This window comes from Rhodamnia argentea, chromosome 5 (genome assembly GCF_020921035.1).
Source record: "Rhodamnia argentea isolate NSW1041297 chromosome 5, ASM2092103v1, whole genome shotgun sequence".
Lineage (NCBI taxonomy): Eukaryota > Viridiplantae > Streptophyta > Magnoliopsida > Myrtales > Myrtaceae > Rhodamnia > Rhodamnia argentea.
In genome coordinates, this window is record NC_063154.1 from 18,237,909 (window position 1) to 18,260,361 (window position 22,453).

General features: G+C 41.5%; 2 protein-coding genes across 3 annotated transcripts; one reads left to right on the top strand and one right to left on the bottom strand.

Annotated features, from left to right (window-relative positions):
* Positions 1 to 1,773: 1,773 nt before the first annotated feature.
* Positions 1,774 to 10,256, top strand: LOC115733384. Of its 2 annotated transcripts, XM_048279575.1 has the most exons (2): positions 1,774 to 2,068; positions 9,765 to 10,256. In XM_048279575.1, exons 1-2 carry the CDS (start codon positions 1,850 to 1,852, stop codon positions 10,221 to 10,223), a joined length of 678 nt encoding a protein of 225 aa, XP_048135532.1. In that variant the 5' UTR covers positions 1,774 to 1,849; the 3' UTR covers positions 10,224 to 10,256. The 2 variants fall into 2 exon arrangements, with proteins under 2 accessions (XP_048135532.1, XP_030519898.1); XM_030664038.2 differs by lacking the exon at positions 9,765 to 10,256 and having other exon boundaries at positions 1,776 to 2,635.
* A 4,689-nt stretch (positions 10,257 to 14,945) lies between these two features.
* LOC115750639 (gallate 1-beta-glucosyltransferase 84A23) lies at positions 14,946 to 16,817 on the bottom strand. Its single transcript, XM_030688132.2, has one exon. The coding sequence runs from the start codon at positions 16,740 to 16,742 to the stop codon at positions 15,207 to 15,209; it is 1,536 nt and encodes a 511-aa protein (XP_030543992.1). The 5' UTR covers positions 16,743 to 16,817; the 3' UTR covers positions 14,946 to 15,206.
* Between the last annotated feature and the right edge of the window lie 5,636 nt (positions 16,818 to 22,453).

Consider the following 22,453-nt stretch of genomic DNA (forward strand, 5'->3'; position numbering starts at 1 on the left):
AAAGAAGAATGCAAGTCTCTTTATTAGTTAGAAGGTCACAATAGTCTTTCAGAATAAAGAAATAGGCAAGTGGGCTAGACCCCACTATACCCGCGTGAGGGTGCGCGTGTGATTGCGCGATTTTGACGCGATTATTAGACGCACTTAGCACTTTGCACGCCGCGGATGGAAATAAACCTTAATTATTATTATTATTCCTCCTTTTTGAAATCAATTCTTACGAACGGTTGTGTCTGAATGATTGTTATCACTCACGAACAATCATGTCCGAATTGTAATGTTTCGGACATGAATTGGTGCAATGTTTCGGACACGAATAAGTGCGATGTTTCGGACATGAATAGGTGCGTTCGTACATGTACAGTTTGGACACCAAGAGATGTGTTCTATTAGTGTTATATAAAGGACAATTCTGTTCAATTTCTGAGTGAACTTTTATTTCTTTCATTTTCCTTCAAAAAAGAGACAGCCAATCTTCATTGTTTCGTAGAGAGTTTTAGGAGATTTACTGGAATTGCTATCCAAGAATCTCATCGCGACTTTGTTGTATCCTGAAGGGAATTTGCCAGAAACCCGTAGCAACTTTGTGGGGCAAATTGATCTTAAAAGAGAGTGATTACGCGCCTCAAAGTCCGACCACATTGTTACTCCAATTCATTAATTTTTTCCAACAATTGACTATTAAGATTTATCTCTAAACTAATATAAAGATGCGAATATATAGTATAATTTTCTCTGCTTCATTTTTTTTTTTTTTTGTGATTTGTGTATCTAATTATGGTGAAGTTACGGTGCTACAAAAAGCCAATGGCCTCGGTGGTACAAAAAGTAACGATGGAAGCAAAAAGGCGCCGCCAGTTATGGTGGCGGAAGTAGACCGATTTTTTTTATTTTTTTTTTTGGTCAAAGAAAGAGACCGATTCCAACTGCTAATTTATTAACAAAGGGCACCATGGCTTTCCACAGTAAATTCAGATTTTAATGGCCGGCAAAAGGACGAAGACCACTGTCAAAGTCAACGAAGACTTTGCCCACCGTCCGCCAGCCTTTTTTAGCCTTTGCGTGTCTATGATGGGCGTTTTGATCCTAAGAGTGACTTGAAAAGGCTTGGTCCTAAGTATGATCTAAAGAAGCCTCGTCGTCTGAACTCTAGGACGTTGAACTCGTAGGTACTTTCTTCCTTACAGGGAAAGAAAAAATAATTGTTAGGAATAAGAGGTACAGAGCATACGGGCACCAATACGTTAAAATAAGAAACGCATCCAGACCGGGCGCCGGATTACTCGACTACCGTAGGAGAGCAATCTCCAGCTTTGCAGGCTGTGCTTCGCGCCACCAGCCTTTTTTTTCTTTGTGTGTCTATAACGGACGTTTGCTTGGAAATTTTAATAGTATAAAAATGCTTATGTTATATTTATTATATATTTATATTGTTCGGAAGGTTTAGATTTTTTATTTTCGATCTGTCTTATTTCTGACTCTTTTCTTTTTTACTTTTGTGCTCTGCCTCTTTACAGAATATGGGAGTTGAACCCTCATCTATGATTTTAATATCTCCACCTCTTAATTTTTTTACGAGCAGGGCTGCCTGCCCATTGGGAGGGATGCTAAGATGACTAAGCAGGGAAAGCAGGTTGGACTCTTATCACTGACGACCAATCCACTTGGACTAAACAACATCCCAAGGTGGAAGCTTCCGCGTCTGACCGCCGCCTTCGGATCACAAATTTGACCTACCGGACGGTGCATTGTGGTTCAGCTTCCTCTATAAATAGCCAACGTTGGAAGGCAATGTTCTTGCGCATAACGCGAACCAGAAGTACTAGAAAACAACTGTCTGACCTGAACTATGTCGACCCAAATGCTCTTCCTCGTTACCCTGGTCGTCCTCTCATCTTCCATGCGATCCCATGCGGTGGAGTACACCGTGACGAACAACGCGGGCAACACTACCGGCAGCATCCGTTTCACTAATGAGATCGGGATCCCGTACAGCAAGCAGACGCTGACCGATTCCACCGGTTTCATTTGGAGGACCTTCCAACAGAACAGTCCCGCGGACCAAAAGGCCGTCGCCCAAGTGAGCTTGTTCATCGACAACATGGACGGCGTGGCATACACGAGTGGTGACAAGATCCATGTCAGCGCCACATACCTCGGGCACTTCTCGGGGGACGTGAAGAGGGAGTTCACGGGGGTCCTGTACCACGAGATGACGCACGTGTGGCAATGGAACGGGGCCGGGCAAGCCCCTGGCGGGCTCATTGAGGGGATTGCCGATTTCGTGAGGCTCCGGTCAGGGTACGTGCCTGGCCACTGGGTGAAGCCAGGCCAGGGCGATAGGTGGGACCATGGTTACGACGTCACGGCGCGGTTTCTCGACTACTGCAATGGCCTCAGGAACGGGTTCGTGGCCGAGCTGAACAAGAAGATGAGGACTGGTTATAGCGATAACTACTTCGTCGACCTGCTAGGCAAGGGCGTTGACCAGCTCTGGAAGGACTACAAGGCTAAGTACGCCACCTGACTGGAGTCCATCCCCGTTCTACAGATGTATGTGCTTGACAAAAAGCATGGTTAAACTGCGTTATGAAATAAAACGTATAAAAATCAAATTTGGATTATTTGCGGCTTACTCTGATTGTGATTGGCGTCTACTTCCGACAGTTCGTGCAAATGCCCAAAGGACAAATCTCATCTCGAATGGCGATCGAAATTGCAAAAATATTTTTCAAACTACTGATTTTTATACGAAACGCGTGGAGCTAGCTAGCAGTTCCTCTTTCAAATTTTGCTCCTCACGTTGGTTGCAAGAGACTGGTTCCATATGTTTTTGTTAGGGGTAAGAACCTAAAAAGTCTTAAACCTGTTTAATTAATACTGATTTAGTTATAAATCTTTTAATTGGACCAATTTAGACTTAAACTTTTTCATATTGGTACCAATTGAACCTATCTGGCTAATTTAAACTGAAAATTACTGATTTGTAAATTGGCGTCCGATATGGAACAGTTGGCGCCGAGGTTGATATATTTTTTAGTGAAGTTTTGATAATTCTTTTTGAATTTTTTTTTCTTTTTTGTCTTCCATAATAGGCTTTGGCCGACGAGGGTTGCTCTTGCCAGGCCAAGGCAGCCTTGCTAGGCGTTGCATGGGCAAGGATCGGCCTCTTAGGGCCTCACCTAGGCCCGGGCGAGGGCCTTGTAGGGCCCGGCAAGGGTAACCTCGTCGGAGCTTGCCCTCACCTGGACAAGGCCAACCCTCACCAGCCATTCGCACCTAACATGAAAGAAAAGAAAAGAAGAACATTAAAAATGTTAAAATAATCGGCATTTATCTCAGCAATTTTCTATCTAAATTAGGAGAATGGACTCAATTGGTACCAAGGTGAAAACATTTAGGCATAAATTAATTTAATTAAAAAATTCAGAATTGAATTAGTATCAATAAAATGGGTTTATGACTTTTACTTTTTCTTTAATTGTTAATTAAGACAATCCCGAAGCTTTCCACAAAAATCGAGGTCGGCATAAGTATAAGTCTAAAATCAAAGTCAACGGAAACTTGTCCTCAATCGTCAGGAGACAAGACTAAATAATAGTAAATGTGTAAAGTAATATATTTTTCCAATGTTACCCGACAATTAGATAAGAAGAGATTGGATAATATCTCATCCATAGGGTAATCTTATCTTGAAAAGCCCCATCAAACTATAGTCAAGCGACGACCAATCCACTAGCACAAAATTACATGTTGCACAATTCAGGGTGTTATCCAAGTTAATTATGATCACCTCTATCGTCGTCTTTAAATTGCCCAATTAGTTCAACAGCATTCTCCCTGAGAAAAAATGGTTACCCAAAGGAATAAGAAGGTAACCGGGCAAGAAAACCCTAGATCATGTCTAAACTTTTCCTTGCTACGCTTGTGATTCCTTTCATGTACCATGTAATCCCAGGAACATCCTTTAGTTTTCTCAATCTATTTCGCAATTTAGATTGAGGGAGATCACATGAATATAATGAGTATATATGACCATTTGTCAAGCGATGTTGGACAATCATTCAACAACTCTCTTATGTGCAAGTCAAAACTACAAGCAACACATATAATTTTGACAACGGTATCTGATATCATGTTAAAAAGTTTAACCCCAAATCTTAAACTGTAGATAGAGAGAGATCACATGAATATAAAGAGCATATATGATTTGTCATTAAGTAATGTTTTACAATACTTCGATAGACGGTATCATATAAGTAAAGCTAGAAATATTGTGCATTTTTTCATTGGCTATTTATTCCATGCAATCATTTAGGAAATTTAAAAAAAAATAATTTATTTTTCGTGAAATAAACAAAGCCTAAATGAGAAGATTTTCTCCAATTTCTTGTTAAAATACTACGCGTTCTTCTTTTCCCTTTTCATACGGTATGAATCTTGGGAATCCAAACTTTACACAATGTCATCAAAATTTTCTTCTCCCTGAAAAAATTGAGGAAAGTTACCAAAAATTCCTAAACCTATTAAAATTATGTCAATTTAGTCCCAAACATTTATTTTCGTCAATTTAGTCCAAAACTTTTTGTATTTGTGCCAATTCAATTCATCCAACTAACGTGAACACTAGCCCTTCTACGTACCGCCATGGATGCTGACAATTTTTTCCTTTTTATCATTACTTGAATGATTAAAAAAAAAAAAGCAATAGAAGTGACCTCCTCTGGACTTTACCGTGAATGTCCTCCACTGTTTACAGAATATTCCGAACGAGTCTTAACTATTTTTGCGCAAACGACGATCTCAAGGACCGAAATACTAACAATCAATAGATCTCTCCACATGAAATATGTGTGGTACAATTAGAGGGGGCCATTTGGGCCCGTGGGCCCGGAACCGGCCCGTTGACCGGCCCGGAACCGGCCCGTTGACTGGGCCCACGGTTCCGGAAACGTGGGAACCGGCCCGGAACCGCCGGTTCCGGGCCGGTTCCGAACCGCCAAAAAAAAAAAAAAAAAAAAAGAGTGGGCCCGGGGCGAGAGCCGTTGGGCTCTTCGCCCCGGGCCCCCTTCCCCCCCGCGCGCTCGCGGCTTTGGGCCGTTGCTTTCCATTTTTAAAAATAAAAATAAAAATAAAAAAAAATGATTCTTGCCTATAAATGCATATGCTTATCCTTTCATTTTTGTCACAAATTCTCTGAACAATCTCTCGAATTCTCTCCGAAATCCTCTCAAATCGCTCAAATTCTCCCAATTCTCTCAATCCCGACTCAATTCTCTCAATCGGATTTCCGATCAATTCTCTCAAAAAATGGCAAGTGGAAGCAGAAATGCCGACAAGGGCAAGATGGCTATGGGAGATTCCGACTATCCCTTTCATGAATACGATCCTCGTGAGTATGCAAGTTGGGAAGACGACGACGATAATATCAACTATGTCCCGATTCCGAACGTCGAGCACATCCCAACACAAGAAAGTCTTCATCATCCCACCGGTGTCGAAGAAACGTCAACGGCAAATGAGCCGGAACGGAAGGGCCGAGATAATACATCGGACTTGTGGCTACACTTCGACAAAGTACGTGATGAAGTCGAAGGTAAGTATAATGTAAAATGTAAATATTGTTCGCAAACTTATAAATTCACGAAAGGAGACGGCTACGGAACATTCCGTCGGCATTTGACGAAAAAACATCCAACGCAAGCGGGGATCGACAATACGCAACAACAAATTTCCGGGTACGCCACTTCTAAGCCTCATCCTTTATTTCGTTTCACTGAAGCACTTTATAAACAAACATTAGGTGAATATGTTGCCCTTGATCATGCTCCGTTTAATACTGGTGAAAATTTTAATATGAAATATTTGATAAATACTGCGTTGGTTCGCATAGCGCCAACTATTCCAAAAAATACTCTTAAACGCGAAGTTTTTCATCTTTATAAAAAAGGAAAAAAATCTTTAGCAAAATTTTTTGCGGAATTCAATGGACATGTGCATATAGGTAGCGATATTTGGAGTGATCCTTGGCAAATTCATTGTTATATGAGTGTCACGTGTCATTGGATAGATGACAATTGGATGATTCAAAAAAGACTTATTGCATTCCGAGTTTTTGATGAAAGCCATTCGGCTCATAATATTTATAGAATAATTAGGCAAGTTTTAGAAGAATATAATTTAATAAATAAAGTATTTTCAATTGGTTTTGATAATGCCGCCGCAAATACCGCTTCTATTCCCGAATTAGAAAATATTTGCAAACCCACTTTTGGCGGACAATTTTTTCACATTAGATGTGCTTGTCATGTTTTAAATTTATGTGTACAAAATGGTTTACGAACTCTTGACACTTCTCTCGCCCCAATAAAAAGTGCAATTAAATTTTTATGGCGTCGTCCCCAATGTATGAAATCATGGGGAAAATTTTGTAAACAAAATGGGAGAAGGCCAAGAAGATTTCCAAAAGATATTCCGACTCGTTGGAATTCTACGTACGAGTTGCTTCGGCAAACTTTTGAATATAAAGATTTATTATGTATGTTTATTTCACAAAATATTCCCGAAATTACTTTACTTCCTCAACATTGGGACGTTTGCAAGAAAATTTTAGATATTTTGAAAATTTTTAATGATGCTACTAAGACTTTATCTGGTATTTATTATCCTACAACGCATTTATTTTTAATAGAGTGTGTTAATATTAGTAGTGTTTTTAGTGAATATGAAAAAGATACCGAATTAGGTCAAACTATTTTAGTAATGCGAGAAAAATGGTTGCATTATTATTTGCAAATTCCTCTTGTCTATTTAGTTGGTATTGTTTTTGATCCACGTATTAAATTAGACGGTTTACAAGATTATTTGAATGTGTATTATCATGATTGTTTACATTTGGATGATTCAATAGATATTTTAAATATATTAGGACATGTTAAAGAATCTATAGTAGCATTATATGGAGAATTTTGTAGTAGATATGGTTTAAGTGATTCTGGATCTTTACAATCTACTCGCCTCACGTAGCGAAGGTGGTAGTTCACTTAGTAGAGGGTATAATATGCTTAAGAGTAGGCAAAAAAAACAAAAAGGGGCAACAGTAATATTTCTGAATTAGAAAAATATTTAACCACTCAATTTGAGTTTCGTGATGCGTAACATAGTACAGATTTCGAAATCCTCGAAGTGGTGGAAGAGTCACCAAATCGAGTATCCAGTTCTCGCCCTCATCGCTCGTCAAATATTAGCAACCCCTTCTTCAACGGTTGCAGTTGAACAAGCATTTAGTTTCGGAGGATTAATTTTGGACTCTCGCCGTTCAAGATTAAGCCCGGACTCGTGGAAGCTCAAGCTTGTGTCGGCGATTGGACGAGGGGCGAAATATCGACACCAAGAGTTAGATCGTGAACACGAATTTTTTAGCGATGATGTTGGAGATACCACCGCCACGGGTACCACAACGGGTAGCGACGATTGACGATGAGGTAAGTTGGGGTTCTCAAAGGTAAAAAGAACTACATGGGCTTTGATTCTTCTATCCCCAAGAAGATATGTAGGTCGCTTAATGATAATTCATTAAGTTCAAGCCCATTCCTTCTTTTTTTTTTTCCCATATTTTATTACAATGTACAATTTAATTGTATTTTATAATTTATTATTTATTATATTTATTATATTATTTATTATTTTAAAAATTATTATTAAAAATGAATCGGAATGAACCGGCGGTTTCGAACCGGAACCGCCGGTTCCAGCGGAACCGGAACCGCCCGGAACCGCCGGTTCCGGTTGGAACCGGAACCGCAATTTTTCACGGCCGGTTCCGGTTCCACCTTTTCGTGGAACCGGAACCGCCGGTTCCTGAATCGGAACCGGCGGTTCCACCGAACCGGCCGTGACTAGGTACAATACATGTGAATTCGCCTACGACATGAATCGAACTCGTGATTTTGTCAAAACCGCGTGCCTTTTTAAGTTTTAACCACTGTAGACCAAACGACCAATTAACATCATAAAAATGAAGACAAAAAAGCGCCGCGCATTATGGAGGCCCAGTATTTCCCCAATAAGTTGAGACCGAAGGCCGGCAAAAACACGATAAACCCCTTTCAGGGCTTTGACTTTGACCCATTCAACCGTCACAAATGATAGAAGCAGATACAAGCCAAAAGGGAGGATTGAGTTCAACTTGCACTTTGATTTAGTAGAGATTGGGGATCACACTTCTCCAAATCAATGTGGCAAGACTCTGTTTATGATTTGAAAAACATTTTAAATAAAAATAATTACATGTATGTGACGACCTAGATTTCCTGCCGAATTTTTATCGGGTGGATTAATATTTATCGGATTCGAGTTATTATTAGGCGAATGAGTTTTGGATTAGCTTGAGACTATGAGAATAGTGGACGCGATATCCGGGACCGGTGGTGTTCGTTTGTTTTATGAACCTAGTTGTTAAATTGGTCCCTGGGCGAATTCAGTTCACGGTTGAACTGCGAAGGCCTTTTATATTAAGCCCCCACGCCACTTTATTTTCCCCCTACATGTCCTCCACGTGTTGTCATTTTCCCCCATGCCCCTGCCACCTTCCTCCCTTTTTCTTTTCTCCTTTGCAATACCCCACATAACAAGCAGTTCCTTCATTCGTTCTTGAACCGGCGACACCACCGTATGATGACGGTGAATTTGCAAGACCCGCGCTCGACCGTGGCTCCTCGCTCCTTCGATCTTCACTCATCCTTTCGTCCTCTCGGTGGCCGCAGTGCGAAGAGTGACGGAAGGCGGCTCGGGCTCACTTCATCAACAGTCTTGATTCCATCTTCACTGAGCTCCAAACCAGGCAAGTACATCTCTAAACCACCTACTAGTTTGTGCAATGCAAGAGGGGGACGATGGTGAGCCGAGTGGCAGTTTTTAGTTCTAGATAGTTGGGTTTCGAGGTTGCTGAGTGTTCCGGTGCTTTTAGGGTGCTTCGGTGGACACGATGGGAAGTCAATTGGTGGGTGAATTGCCGCAAAGCCGATTCCATTAGAGGCTCGGACGCAGGTGATCGAGGTGGAGGAGAGCGCAAATAGCCTGGAGCTGAGTTGCGTGTCATTGATCTTAGCTGAATAGGTGTCGTTTGGGGCAGAAAAAGGAGTTTGGCGATAAATTGTTGAGGTTGGGGGCAGGGTTGTCATAATCAATTTAGCATTGCAAAACTTGTCCTTTGCTCTCGAATGTCTGCTTTCTTATAATAGGAATCATAGTGTAGTTCATTCTCGAAGTACACGGCGAAGAATCCTAAGGACAGAACATTGGTTGTTCATTGTGGCCTTGGATTTGTAGTGTTCCAAAGACCATGCACGACGACAAACGGGTTAGACTGGAAGAGCTAATGTATTCTCATTGTATATGTTGCATTGTCTTTTGATTATGACCACCAAATCACATTATATGTTGACCATTTCAGCGGCCGGCCAATTTGATTATCACCACCACCTTCATCGTCGTCCATAAGTAGCCCAATTAGTTCAACACCATTCTCCATCCCCAAAACAACTAACCCGCTGTCCATGTTCATCCTTGCTACGCTCGTGATCCTATCGTCTTCCATGCAATCCCATGCGGTGGAGTACACCGTGACGAACAACGCCGGCGGCACTCCCGGTAGCAGCCGTTTCACTGATGAGATCGGGATCCCTTACAGCGAGCAGATGCTGACCGAATCAACCGATTTCATATGGAGGACCTTCCAACAAAACGATCCCGCAGGCCGAAAGGACGTCGCCCGAGTGAGCTTGTCCGTAGACAACATGGACGGCGTGGCTTACACGAGCGATGACGAGATCCACGTGAGCGCCACGTACCTTGGGAGCTTCCCCGGGGACGTGAAGGGGGAGTTCGCGGGGGTCTTGTATCACGAGATGACGCACGTGTGGCAATGGAACGGGGCCGGGCAGGCCCCCGGGGGGTTCATCGAGGGGATTGCGGATTTCGTGAGGCTCCAGTCGGGGTACGTGCCGGACCACTGGGTGCGGCCAGGCCAGGGCGATAGGTGGGACCAAGGTTACGACGTGACGGCGCGGTTTCTTGACTATTGCAATGGCCTGAGGAACGGGTTCGTGGCCGAGCTGAACAAGAAGATGAGGAGTGGCTACAGCGATGACTACTTTGTTGACCTGCTAGGCAAGAGCGTTGACCAGCTCTGGAAGGACTACAAGGCTAAGTACGCTTCCTAACTTGAGTCCATACCTGGTCGATAGATGTATGTGCTTAATTAAAAGCATGGTTAACAATGGTATTATTACATAAAATTGATCGGGAAGAGGTTTCTTTGTTACATATTTCCATAGAACATTGGTTCCGTCCCTTACCTTTATCGCCCGTCGGCGACAAGGTTTGTCTTAAATCCTCATTGATCGTAATTTTTTTCTGAAAAAAAAAAAATCTGTCATTCATGGACTGTCGCTTGGGCAGGACATCAACTTTGAATTATATGCAATTTACTCTAATTTGTGTCTACTTCTGGTTGATCATACAAATGTCCAGCCGACAAGTTTCTCTGCCCGGTAAAAGAGAGGAATTCCGATGGCATTCAACCTAGTTCATTTGGGTCTGCCATTAGATTGTGTGAGCTCCATTTGAGATTCATCTGATCCAATGATTAGTATTGAATGTAGTGCTTTTAAATCTAGACCAGTCGAAAAACCTATCTAATTTTCGATTCTCGAATCAATTGATTCAACCGGTTCAACCACCAGGTTGATGATTTGCACTGATTGCAACCGAATCATCTCATATATATCTATACTATTCTTTAAGGGGGAGACTTCCATTTTGGTCTCTCAACCTAAAATTACCCATAAATCAAAATTATAATAATAACTTGAATCAATTTAAACGAACCTATGGGCTCTTCCCATTATTTAGCACTTAAAAAGTGAATATCACCATCGACCGCCACTACAACCAAACATAAATTTGCCGGCTCCTTTTTTCACGTAATTTGCGACATTTTTTAAGGACGGTAACGATGTTATAGCAATCCATTAAAATGCTGCTAGAAGCGATGTAAGGGAAAATTCCCTCTGCATAGGCCCGTTAAGCAAGCGGATTGGGTCCGATTGAAAATGATCTGATTTAAATTAATCTATTTTACCCGTTTTCACCCATTTATATGCAAGGCCCAATGTGCAATGTCGAACTTTTAATTTGTTCGGTGTTCCCTAAACTTTAACTCAATGCTCAATGTCGCCCTTGCATATTCAATTTAGTTTCTAGACTATATAAAAATGTTTATTATTGTCTCCAAACTTGGAATAATGGAAGGAAAATTTTAGAAATTTTCATATAGTCTAAGTATTAGGTTGAACATTTACCAAAAGTCCAGAGACTACATTGAACAATTTAAAAATTCAGGAGCAGCAATGGACATTGGGATAAATTTTAAAGACCATATTGAACAAATTAAAAGTAGATGGACGAAATAATATATTGGGTCAAAGTTCGAGAATTGTTTGTGTCATTATCCCAAACGTGAAATCATTTACCCATACCATACTTGACCGGGGATTTATTTGCAATAGTTTTTCTTTTTATATTGTTCTCTTTGACGAATGGTGGCCCCATGAACCGCTCGTCGAGACAGTGAGGAAGTTCAAGAGTTGGTTATGGACGGGGACGTGAAGAGTAGAATGCACGGGAAAAGTATCCACAAAGTCCTAGACCTATTATATTGGTGTCAATTTAGTTTTAAACCTTTTTTTTTGTGCCAATTCAGTCCTAAATTTTTTGAATAGGAGCCAATTCAATCTTAAACCTTTTGTATTTGTGCTAACTTAGTCCTAACACTTTTTGTATTTATACTGATTGAATCAATTCAATCAACTTTGATCGAAAATCGCCGACGTGGAGATCGATTGTCCCACCTGGCATGGCCATCGGCGACATTAGACATGGCCCACAAGCCGGTTTGGGTCGAAACCGGCCCAGAACCGGCCCGTGGAATAACCGAAACCGGCCCGTTGACTAGGACCGCCTGTTCCGAACCAGAATCGGCCCGGCCCCTCACGGGCTGGTTATGGTTTAAAAAATTTCGAAACCGGCCCGTAACCGGCGATTCCGAATTAAAAAAAAAAAAAAAGGGAAAAAGAGCCAATCGCTCTTTCCCCCCCTCCCCAACGGCCAAAATTGGGTCGACCAAGAAGCGGCCCTTGAACCGGCCTGGAACCGAGACCGCCCCTTCAAGGGCTGGTTCCAATTCAACCATGGCCACAAACCGAAATTGTCGGTTCATGATCGACTGTTCATGAACCGAAAACTAGCGGTTCACGGCCCGTGGCCATGTCTAGCCGATGTGAATATTTTTTAATATTATTTTAATAATTTCTTTTTTTCATTAAAGGTGGATCAATAGAGGGAATCTAGTGGATTTCTAACTTAACGGACAAAAACACATATGGGAGTAATTTGTCCGGTGTGGCATTTCGTGGTCTAGACCCTTTATAGAACCCCCAAATGCATCCTTTAACCAAAGCATCTCTCCCAAGGGTTTTTTTCCAAATTAATTTTTTTAAAATAAATATTTACAAAAATATTTTTTAAAAATAAATATTTACACATTTGGGCCTCGTTCGGCGGTTGGGGTGCCGAGCGAGGCCTGCTCGGCAAATTGGTCGCTGAGCAAGGCCTACACCGGGCTCCTTTTTTTTTAATTTCGTATTTTTTTAAATTATTGATACTTATAATATTATAATTCTTTTCTTGTGAAGATTATCTTTATAATATAATTAGTAATAATTAATGTAAAAATTTATTAAGATCTATAATTAATAAATAATGTTGTAATTATGTAATTAATTTAAAATATTCATAAAATAAAATTGGTAAGATATATGAAAAAAATGAGATTTTCATGATATAGTCATCTATTGGAAAGGCAGAAACCCAATTGGAAGGCGAAACGGTGATGTGTCAAGAACCGGCGGATCAAGTCGACGACATCGGATTGGACTCAAATTCGGTCGCTTGAAGCGAAACGGCGTCCTAATCAATATGCACTACCGTTGGCGGTAACGAACGATGGATTTTTGCAATTCGGGATCGTCTAGATTGGTTTTTCTATTTTTTTAGTATTTTCGGGATTTATTAAAGAGAAATGTTTCTAGACTATATAAAAATATTTATTATTTTCTCCAAAATTGGAATAATGGAAGGATAATATTAGAAATTTTCATATAATCTAAGTATTAGGTTGAACATTTACCAAAAATCCAAAGACTATAGTGAACAATTTAAAAGTTTAGAGGCAACAATGGACATTGAGCTAACGTTTAAGGATCATATTGAACAAATTAAAAGTTGATAGACGATACAATATATTGGGTCAAAGTTCATAAATTATTTGTGTAATTATCCCCAATGCGAAATCATTTACGCATACCATACTTGACCTGGGATTTATTTGCAACAGCTTTTCTCTTTATATTGTTGTCTTTGACAAATGGTGGCCCCATGAACTGCCCGTCGAGACAGTGAGGAAGTTCAAGGGTTGGCTACGGACGGGGATGTGAAGTGTAGGATGTACGGGGAAAAGCATTCAAAAAGTCATAGACTTATTGTATTAGTGTCAATTCGGTTCTAAACTTTTTTTTGGATGCCAATTCAGTGCTAAAGCTTTTGAATTGGAGCAAATTCAATCCTAAATCTTTTGTATTTGTGCCGATTTAGTCCTAAGATTTTTTGTATTTGTACTGATTGAATCAATTCGATCAACTTTGACCGAAAATCGGCGACGTGGATATCGATTGTCCCATCTGGCATGGCCAATACCGACGTGGATATTTTTTAATATTATTTTCATAATTTTTAATAATTTTTTTTTCATTAAAGGTGGATCAATAGGGGGAATCCAGTGGATTTCTAACTCAAAGGACAAAGACACATATGGGAGTGATTTGTCCGGTGTGGCGTTTGGTGGTCTAGACCCTTTATAGAACCCCCAAATGCATCCTTTAACCAAACCAAAGCATGTCTTCCAAAGTTCCAATGTTGTAGCTGCAAATCTTGTGTTTGGTGGACCATGGAATTAGCGGGGTACTTCACGACTAGAGTTGGGTTAGAAACTAACTTAATTGACCCGAGCATTGTCGTACAAAAAAAAAAAATATTAATGAAAATCAAAGAAAAATAAATAAATAAATAAGATGTAGGAAAATAGAGACCGGTCATAAGCTAGATAAACATCTGCGGGCGGGTTAGGTGCACTGGCTGATTTCTATGAATGGTTAGATACGTCGAGGTAAGTGGTGACCGACCGTTGGGTACGCATGTGGCTCTCCCCTCCTTTTTCCGATGACTAGGACGTGACACCGTTAGAAGCCGACCCCATCAATTAGGACATCGTCTTCATTTAATCAACGTTAAATTTCGATTTAATGGCATTAAGGGAAAATCAGACATTCCCAGCAATAGCATGTAACTTGACATTTATTGATTCGTGACCGAATTGCTGTGGACATTGCGATGCTTGCTAGCACGCATAGATTGCTCAGTTTGAGACGTCACGAACCGTCACAATTATGGTTAAAATTTCGCGTCACGTGGGTTACATGTGCCTAAGAATTGCCAGGCCGATGATTTGTCGGTTTCGATATCTCCTCATTGCAATGTTACATTATCAAATCTCACAGATGCATACGCAAATCATAGGATCCTTGTGCGCATGTTGCCACAATTGTTTCCGTACAAACCAGTATATTTCCGCTCAATTCTTTCTTTTCTCTCTTCTCGACGGGACACTCAATATGTGTTCGACGCAATTAAAAAATATATATAGCGTATGGTTATTTGGTCCAAGCTTACATAAGTTTTTTACCTTACTTTAGAAAGTAATTAATACTAAGTGCCGGTGTTTGTCTAGTACATTCATTATTAGTCACAAAGATAGTCATTTATAGTCGGACAAAATGCTATTAGAGATATGCTTAAACTCGATGGGACACCCAAAGAAGCACAGGATCCCATGAAGGATCCTCACCTCATATATATATTTATATAGGAAAAACAGAAAGACAATCAAGAAAAAGAAATATTAAATTACAAGTTACAAAACACGAACCCCATCTTGGTCAAAGCCAAATTATTCCGACGCCTAGCCAATTAGCTTGCACCTTACAATCTACACACCAAAACGAGACACACCTGAGTTTCTCATCTCCACCTCATGACACCACCTGCAACTCCCCGTTGACCTTTGACTCCTTCAGCTCCGCAACCCCATTGGCCGCCACCTTGCCGGCTAGGTCCGCTCCTCCTTTGGCCGCTGACTTGACGCTTGCGGCCAGCACCTCCAGGCTCCTCCTCTTCACCTCGTCCACGAAGGCCTGGATGTTCTGGTCCGAGGAGCCGCCTTCTGCGAAGGAGGCCTCTGCTGCCGCCCTCCACTTCATTGCGTTCCGCTTCATCTCCTCGGCCTTGGGTCCCGAGGTCGCCTCGAGGAGGCACTGCTCAACCACGTCCCTTGTGATCAGCTTGTTCTCCGCCTCGCCCCGGCACATCCTCACCCCGACCTTGAACACGTCGACTAGGTACTTGGCATCGGTGACCTGGTCGCCCCATTGCGGGAATGCCACCACGGGCATGCCGGAGGTCAAAGCCTCCATTGTTGAGTTCCAACCGCAGTGCGTCACGAAGCAAGCCACCGAGGGGTGAGCCAAGACTTGCTCTTGTGGGCTCCACTGCACCACCTTGCCCTTGTCACCGGCCTTATCCAAGAATCCTTCGGGCAACGTCAGCAGCTCATAGCCAGAGTCCTTGTGCGGCGGCTTCATGACCCACAAGAAGTTGACCCCGGAGTTCAACAGCCCATAAGCAATCTCATCCCACTGGTCTTGCTTCAAGTACACCACGCTCCCGAACGACACGTAAACGACCGAGGAAGCAGGCTTTGAGTCGAGCCAGCCGACGCAGTCGTCAGCCTTCATGAAATCGCCCTTGACGGTGGCATTTGGGGCCTTAGGGTTCTTGAAGAGCGGCCCGACGGTCTTGATGGGGCTGATCTTGGACATGTACTCAATGATCTCATGCTCGAGCTCCTGGAAAGTGTCCATCAGGATGCAGAATGGCTTATCCAAGTTCTTGTACTGCCCCATGATCGCCCTCCGGAGGAAAGGGTACGGGGTCGTCGGGTACAAGAAGCTCGGGACCTCATCGTGCTTCAGGAGCGGCATCCTCGGAAGTTGGATGTCGATCTCCATCGCGGTCTCGGAAGGGAACGGGACCAGGCCGTGGTAGTAGTGGTAGTACGCGGTGAAGCACGCGCAGGACTGAACCCAGAGCATCGCCGAGGGGAGGCCAAGGCTCTCGGCAACATCGGAAACCCAGGGGATGAAGGGATTGTTGATGAGGCACGAGACGGGGCGGCCTTGCTCGCCGTTGCGGCGGATCATCTCCGGGATGAGGACCTTCCCGACCTTCTCGAGCTGGGGTAGGTACTGGTCGAGGTCCTGGCGGCGCACCTCGTCCTCGTCCCACCCGTCCTCGAAGAACTCGAATCGGATGAAGCCATCGCCGACGGGGGAGAGCTCCTCGCCGATGTTGCTCGCCTTGCGCATCGCCTTGCCAATGCTCTCCGGGGTGGTGAAGGTGACGAGCAGGCCCTTGGAGGCGAGGCGCTTGCCGAGCCTCAGGAGAGGGTTGACGTGGCCCTGGCCGGGGAACGAGACCAAGAGGACGTGGACGAGCGCCTCTGACCCCATATTCTTTTCACCGAGCTCGAGACGAGTGTCTTTGAAATCGAGATCGAGAGAGATTGAAGTTGGTGGTGATGAGAGAGTGCTAGGAGGAGTAGCTGAAATATATAGCAGTAGATGAGAGGAGAGTTTTAGGTTTGTTCCACTCATTTTATCGGTCGTTCATGTCCGGATTGACGTTGTAGGGGAACGTTTGGTAGGGTAAGTACGAAGGTCCGATGCTCATCGGGCAGTGTTGATATGTGCAAGCGCATGTTGTCGCGAGGCTTTCTTGTTGGCGGGTTTGGTCGAGGTTCGTGTTTGACTGACCGTCTTAGGATTTGATTTGTGACCAGGAAGAAAGAACAGCCGCAAGGAAGTGGAACTGCGCCTTTGTCGTTTGCTTAATGGCGTCACGCGTGACAAATATTCTTCTTCTTTTTTTTCCGAGTTGAACCATGCTTGATACTGATAATTAATAAGCTTCCATTTATTTCACGAAAAATAAATCATTCGAAAAATATTTTATAAAGAATAGATCGCTTGTATTTCTTATAAAAATGAATGACGGAAAAATATTTTCATCATTTGTAAAAGTGTTTAGACATAAATTGTTGTCGAAAAAAAATATTTTTTATTGATTAATTATTTCAAGCGATACAAACGATTATTTTTTAAAAAAATATTTTCTGAATCATCTACTTTTCATGAAATAAACAGAGCATAAGCGTGTGATCACTTTCGTTTTTGAACTATCACCCAAAAGTGAAAAAGATAGTCATGATTTAGAATCTTTCTTTTATAAGTATGTCGGTCATTTTTGCATGTATTTTTTTTTGTCAGAATTTTTGGATGTATTTTACTTTCAATAATATTTGGTTAACTTCTACATAAATCTAATCGAGGTCTTTCGGTTTAGAACCAACATCTACATGAATCTAATCAAGGTCTTCCGGTTTGGCTTTTCTAATGTACTTGGGCCTGCAAAGGCTCTTGAGACGAAATTTACATTTCCAAAGTCCATTCACCCAATGCGACTCTCACCCGGCATTTGCGTTTGGCATTTTTCGATATGCTATTCAAGAATTAGTGGATTTATTTCCTTCCAACTTTAACCCCATTAATATTTTTGTATTCGAGTTTTGCCCTCACTTTACTATAATCTATCTCTCTCTCTCTCTCCGAACCAAACGCACCCGCTAGCGCTTCAAACTCTAGTCGACCCGAGTCCGCAGTCGACCCGAGATTTCAACAGACGGGTCGATAGTAGATATCAATCATACGGAAGGTATTGAAACGCTTGCATCGAACGGTTGATAAGAGGGGGCAAAGTTGTCCGTCCACGAAAACCTATCGTTCCTCATTTTCAAAAAGAAAGCAGAAAACAAAAGCGGAGACAATTTGCATGCATTTTTCGTTTGTACTAGCTGCATTCCTTCAATTAGATACATTATTTAATAAATCAGTACATTTTATAAATTACGTAGCATCTCATATGATTCTATAAATCATGCAAGACTATCTCGTTCAATCATACATCTAGCCCCTCGATAGTCGAGGCTCGTTTTGTAGCCAAGTCTATGTTTTCCCGTATCTTTCTTGTACACACGAGAATGACTAATGTACAATGCCTTCGCGATCAATTGACGTGTAAAGTCGACAATCTTTGCTGAAAAGCTAATCTAGACAATGTTGATTTCAATTGGTTTCAATCATCTCTTGCCACTGTCTACCCGAAAACATTGCAAGCTTTCCTAACTGTGTTATAGCCCTTCTCGAGAAAATTACAAAAAACGTCCTAAACTTATTATATTTGTTCTAATTCATTCCTAAATCTTTTAATTTGACTAAGTTAAACTTAAATCGTTTTATATTTTGACAATTGAGCCCATCCGATTAGCTTTGACATAAATTCCTAACGTGGACACCGAACATCCAATGTTGGATGACCGGCGCCGACATAGACATTTCTAATAATATTTTGAATTTTTTATAATATTTTTTTATTTTTTTATTTTTATTTTTTCCTTTCATTTTGATTGGCGAGGGTGGGGGGCCTCGTCTCGAGCCGACTGCCCTTGCCCGGATTTGGCGAGCGCCCTCGTGTGCGGCCGGTGACGCCGCGAAGGCCTTGGGGTAGGCCTTCATGCCCTCCCCCGGGGCCTTCACAACCTTGCTAGCCATGGGAGTGACAGCCCTCGCCCGGATTCAAAGAGTGTCGTCGACCACTAGCAAGGCAACCCTCACCCAAATCTGGTGAGTGTTACCGATCGAAAGGAAAAGAAAAAAAGAAAGAAAGAAAATAATAAAATATAATTAAATGTTCAAATATTTTAAAAATAAATTATAAAAATTTTCTATGTTATCGGACGTGCAACATATGATGGTTGATGTTCACATCAGCGATTTTCGACCAAAATGGACAGATGAACTCAATTGGCAAAATATGAAAATATTCAAGACTAAAATTATTTGTTAAAAGGTTTAATACTGAATAGCAATAGATTTACAACTGTTTTTTTTATTTTTTTCTCTTATTTTCTTTATTTATAAATTTTCTCATATTTTTGCAATCGAAACAATTATTGTGGTTTCGAGATTCCACGACTATCGTCAGCAAGATATCTTCTCCTTTCAAAATCAAGTGTATGATTGACCCTTACTTTTGAGGGAATGCTAGAGATGCCATTCGATATTTTGTACTCTATGCTCTACATGCAATTTAAAGCTGACACGTAGCCAGGACCGGATTTAGATCGCCCAACTTTATTTTGATCTTCCCTCTCTCTCTCTTTTTCATTTCCCCCCTATTTTCTCCTCCTTCCGTTCTGAGTTCTGACCTTATCCATCCCCAACGAGTCGCGACGATTCCTTCCACTGCGCTGCATGAAAAGGCCTCTGAGCCACCGCCGTTGGCAAGTGGCCCCGCCGCCCACGGTGTCACTGTCGCGGCTAGTACTGCTGCCCTCGCTAACGGTACTAGCGAAATATTCGAGCTCGACTCGACTTATCAATTTGTGTAGCCTCAATCTTAAAAATGCTTAAATAACATGAGTTAATTGTCTACGTTGGCCCCGTTAAACTGGTGGGTCGGATCGAGTTAGGTCGAAAATAATCCAATTCAAGTTGATCTATTTAACCGGTTTGACCCATTTCTATGTAATACAAATTTAGTGGCACATACATGACCCAATCCATACCTAACCATATCCAACTTAGCCTATATAGTTAAAACATTTTCATATTTAACTCAATATAGAAAAACTCACACCAAAATTGAGGTTGGAATGTCTAATTATATTATGAACCCATTTAACACTCATTATTTTGAATTTTACTATTTTAAACTCATGTATGACCCATTTTTTAAATATAAATAACTCATATAACAATACATTCCATCAAATAGGAATTAAGAAATGGGTTTATGACTCATTTTGACAAATCCAATTTATGTCAATTGAAAAATCTTTTTTAGAAAAAATAAAAACTCAATTAGGGCAGCGAGCCTCTCCAGCTAAATCTTCGAGCTCGAGCTCAACTCAACAAGATACTCAACAAAAGGCCGAGTGGGAGAGGCGGGCGAGCGCGGTGAAAAGGCTAATGGGCGATGGGTGAGCATAATGCCTACTCTAGTTCAGTTATTTCTTAAAAAATGAATGATTTGAAAAATAATTTTCAAAAATTATCGCTTACATCTTTAAATAAAACATATGAACGAAACATATTTTCATCATCTACGTAATATTTAGGCACAAATTATTATTGGTAATAAAAATATTATTTAATTATTAATTATTTCAAGCGATATAAGTAAATATTTATGTGTATAATTTTTATCCGAACTTGGATTTTCGAAATAAACAAGGCAAATTACGATTTTTTTTAAAGAACTACGAACAGTGGACTCCAAAACAAAACGAGGGAAAAAAGGAAAATTGGTTTCCCCTTTCGTCTGTTCTTCTTGATTGAGACATCGAAGCTCTGACAGACAGATGTGTCCGGACGAGTCGCTTACTGTTTGGTGGATGTTCACATGATTTAAGAGGAAAAATACAAGACTTTAAAGTGTGGAATATTCCATGCATATATAGTCCAAAAATGACAAAGAAATATAGGATCCCGTGCACCGCAAAACATATCTTTCTGTCTAACTCATGTTTAATTTATTAATATTTTTTGTTCAATTTTCTTATCACTCAATATCGTTGAGGACCACACGAATTTCTTAAATGCATTGGTATTACTGTTTTCGATCCCGTAAATTAAGTCCTCTAAAGTTAATATATCGTCATGAAAAAGAAAGCTTATATGTCATAATTATGGTACGGTACTTATTTTGGTGTTAGAACACAGCTAATTTCGCCAGAAGTTAATTTGACACAGCTATCGAAAAACTATATCTCCAAAGAGACGCATCAATGACAAAAGGGCATCAAAGCCAACCGAAAGTAGGGATATTAGATTCCCTCCACACCAGCTAATTTTCCAGGAGATTTGACCAAGGCGACATTCATGCTGCCCGGTCAACAGGTTTTTAGGGTTTTGACTGTCCTTTGTGTACGATCGAAGGTGGAAATGATGAACTGATGATCAAGATGGAAGGCAATGTGGAAAGGAGGCCACCCGTCTTTCAAACACAGTGGCGGAGAAAAAGTGCCGTTGGGTTCTGCGTAAAGCGGTCGTTTCTGGCTCGGAACATCCGTTTGACGACAGCTGGTGCCTCTCAAGCTGCTGTTTCTGGTTCGGAACATTCGTTTGACAAGTTAGATTCACATACCACGTTTAGTTGTGTTTAAGGTATTGAGACATTAAATCACCTTATGAAAACCTTTGGTCCCAACCTAACATTCTCGCCATTTATGAACAATTACACATACCCAATGGAATCTCACTCTCTCTCCACCGCCCTGCGTCCCCCTCCGACAAAATTCAATTGCTACTAGCCACCGTCGTCAAGAACACCGTAACCCATGTGACGCGAAAACCTTCGATGTGAGAGAGAGAGAGAGTGAGAGAGTGAGTGTGTGTGTGATGCAGCTACAATTGATGCTCCACTAAAAGAGGGGACCGTTTAATCGATGCTTTACATTTTCTCATGGGTCCAAACGTTTAAATAAGGAATCATGACTAGCATAACAAAATGTACACGCCTAATTTTGACCTAAGGTTTGATCAAAATCAACGAAAAATATTCCATCATTACAGGTTCGATCAAAAGGCATAGATGGGCTACACTCGTCAGGAACTTCTTGACGATACCCTATTTGGCATGAATCGAACATAGGTATATTTAGCACTTTCGATAGGGTTTGGACCCCCACAACCCATCCAGGCATTGAATTTGCGTCTGACAAATTTGGCACAATTGACTCTTTCCACCAGCTGATTTTCCCATGATTTGACCCCAAGACATATTCATACTTGCCTGTCAACAACTTTGAGGTTCGACTTTACAATCAATGGAAGCCACAAGAATCCTCAGGGAGACAAGCAGCTGTAATCGGCAGACATGGCCCTGCTAAGATCAATCTCAAAAGCTAGCTCCAACTAGATTATAGGATGAACTAATTATCAAAATGGAAGAGGAGGAGGCATCGGTCTTTCAATGGGAAATTGTCGCTGTCCTTCGATGGGAGCATCTAGTGCTTCCTCTGACCTCGCTTGCCGATGCTCCTGCTCAGCGCCAGTTTCGGATGTACATGTTACTACCTTAAGTCGCACAGTGTGACTTGAAA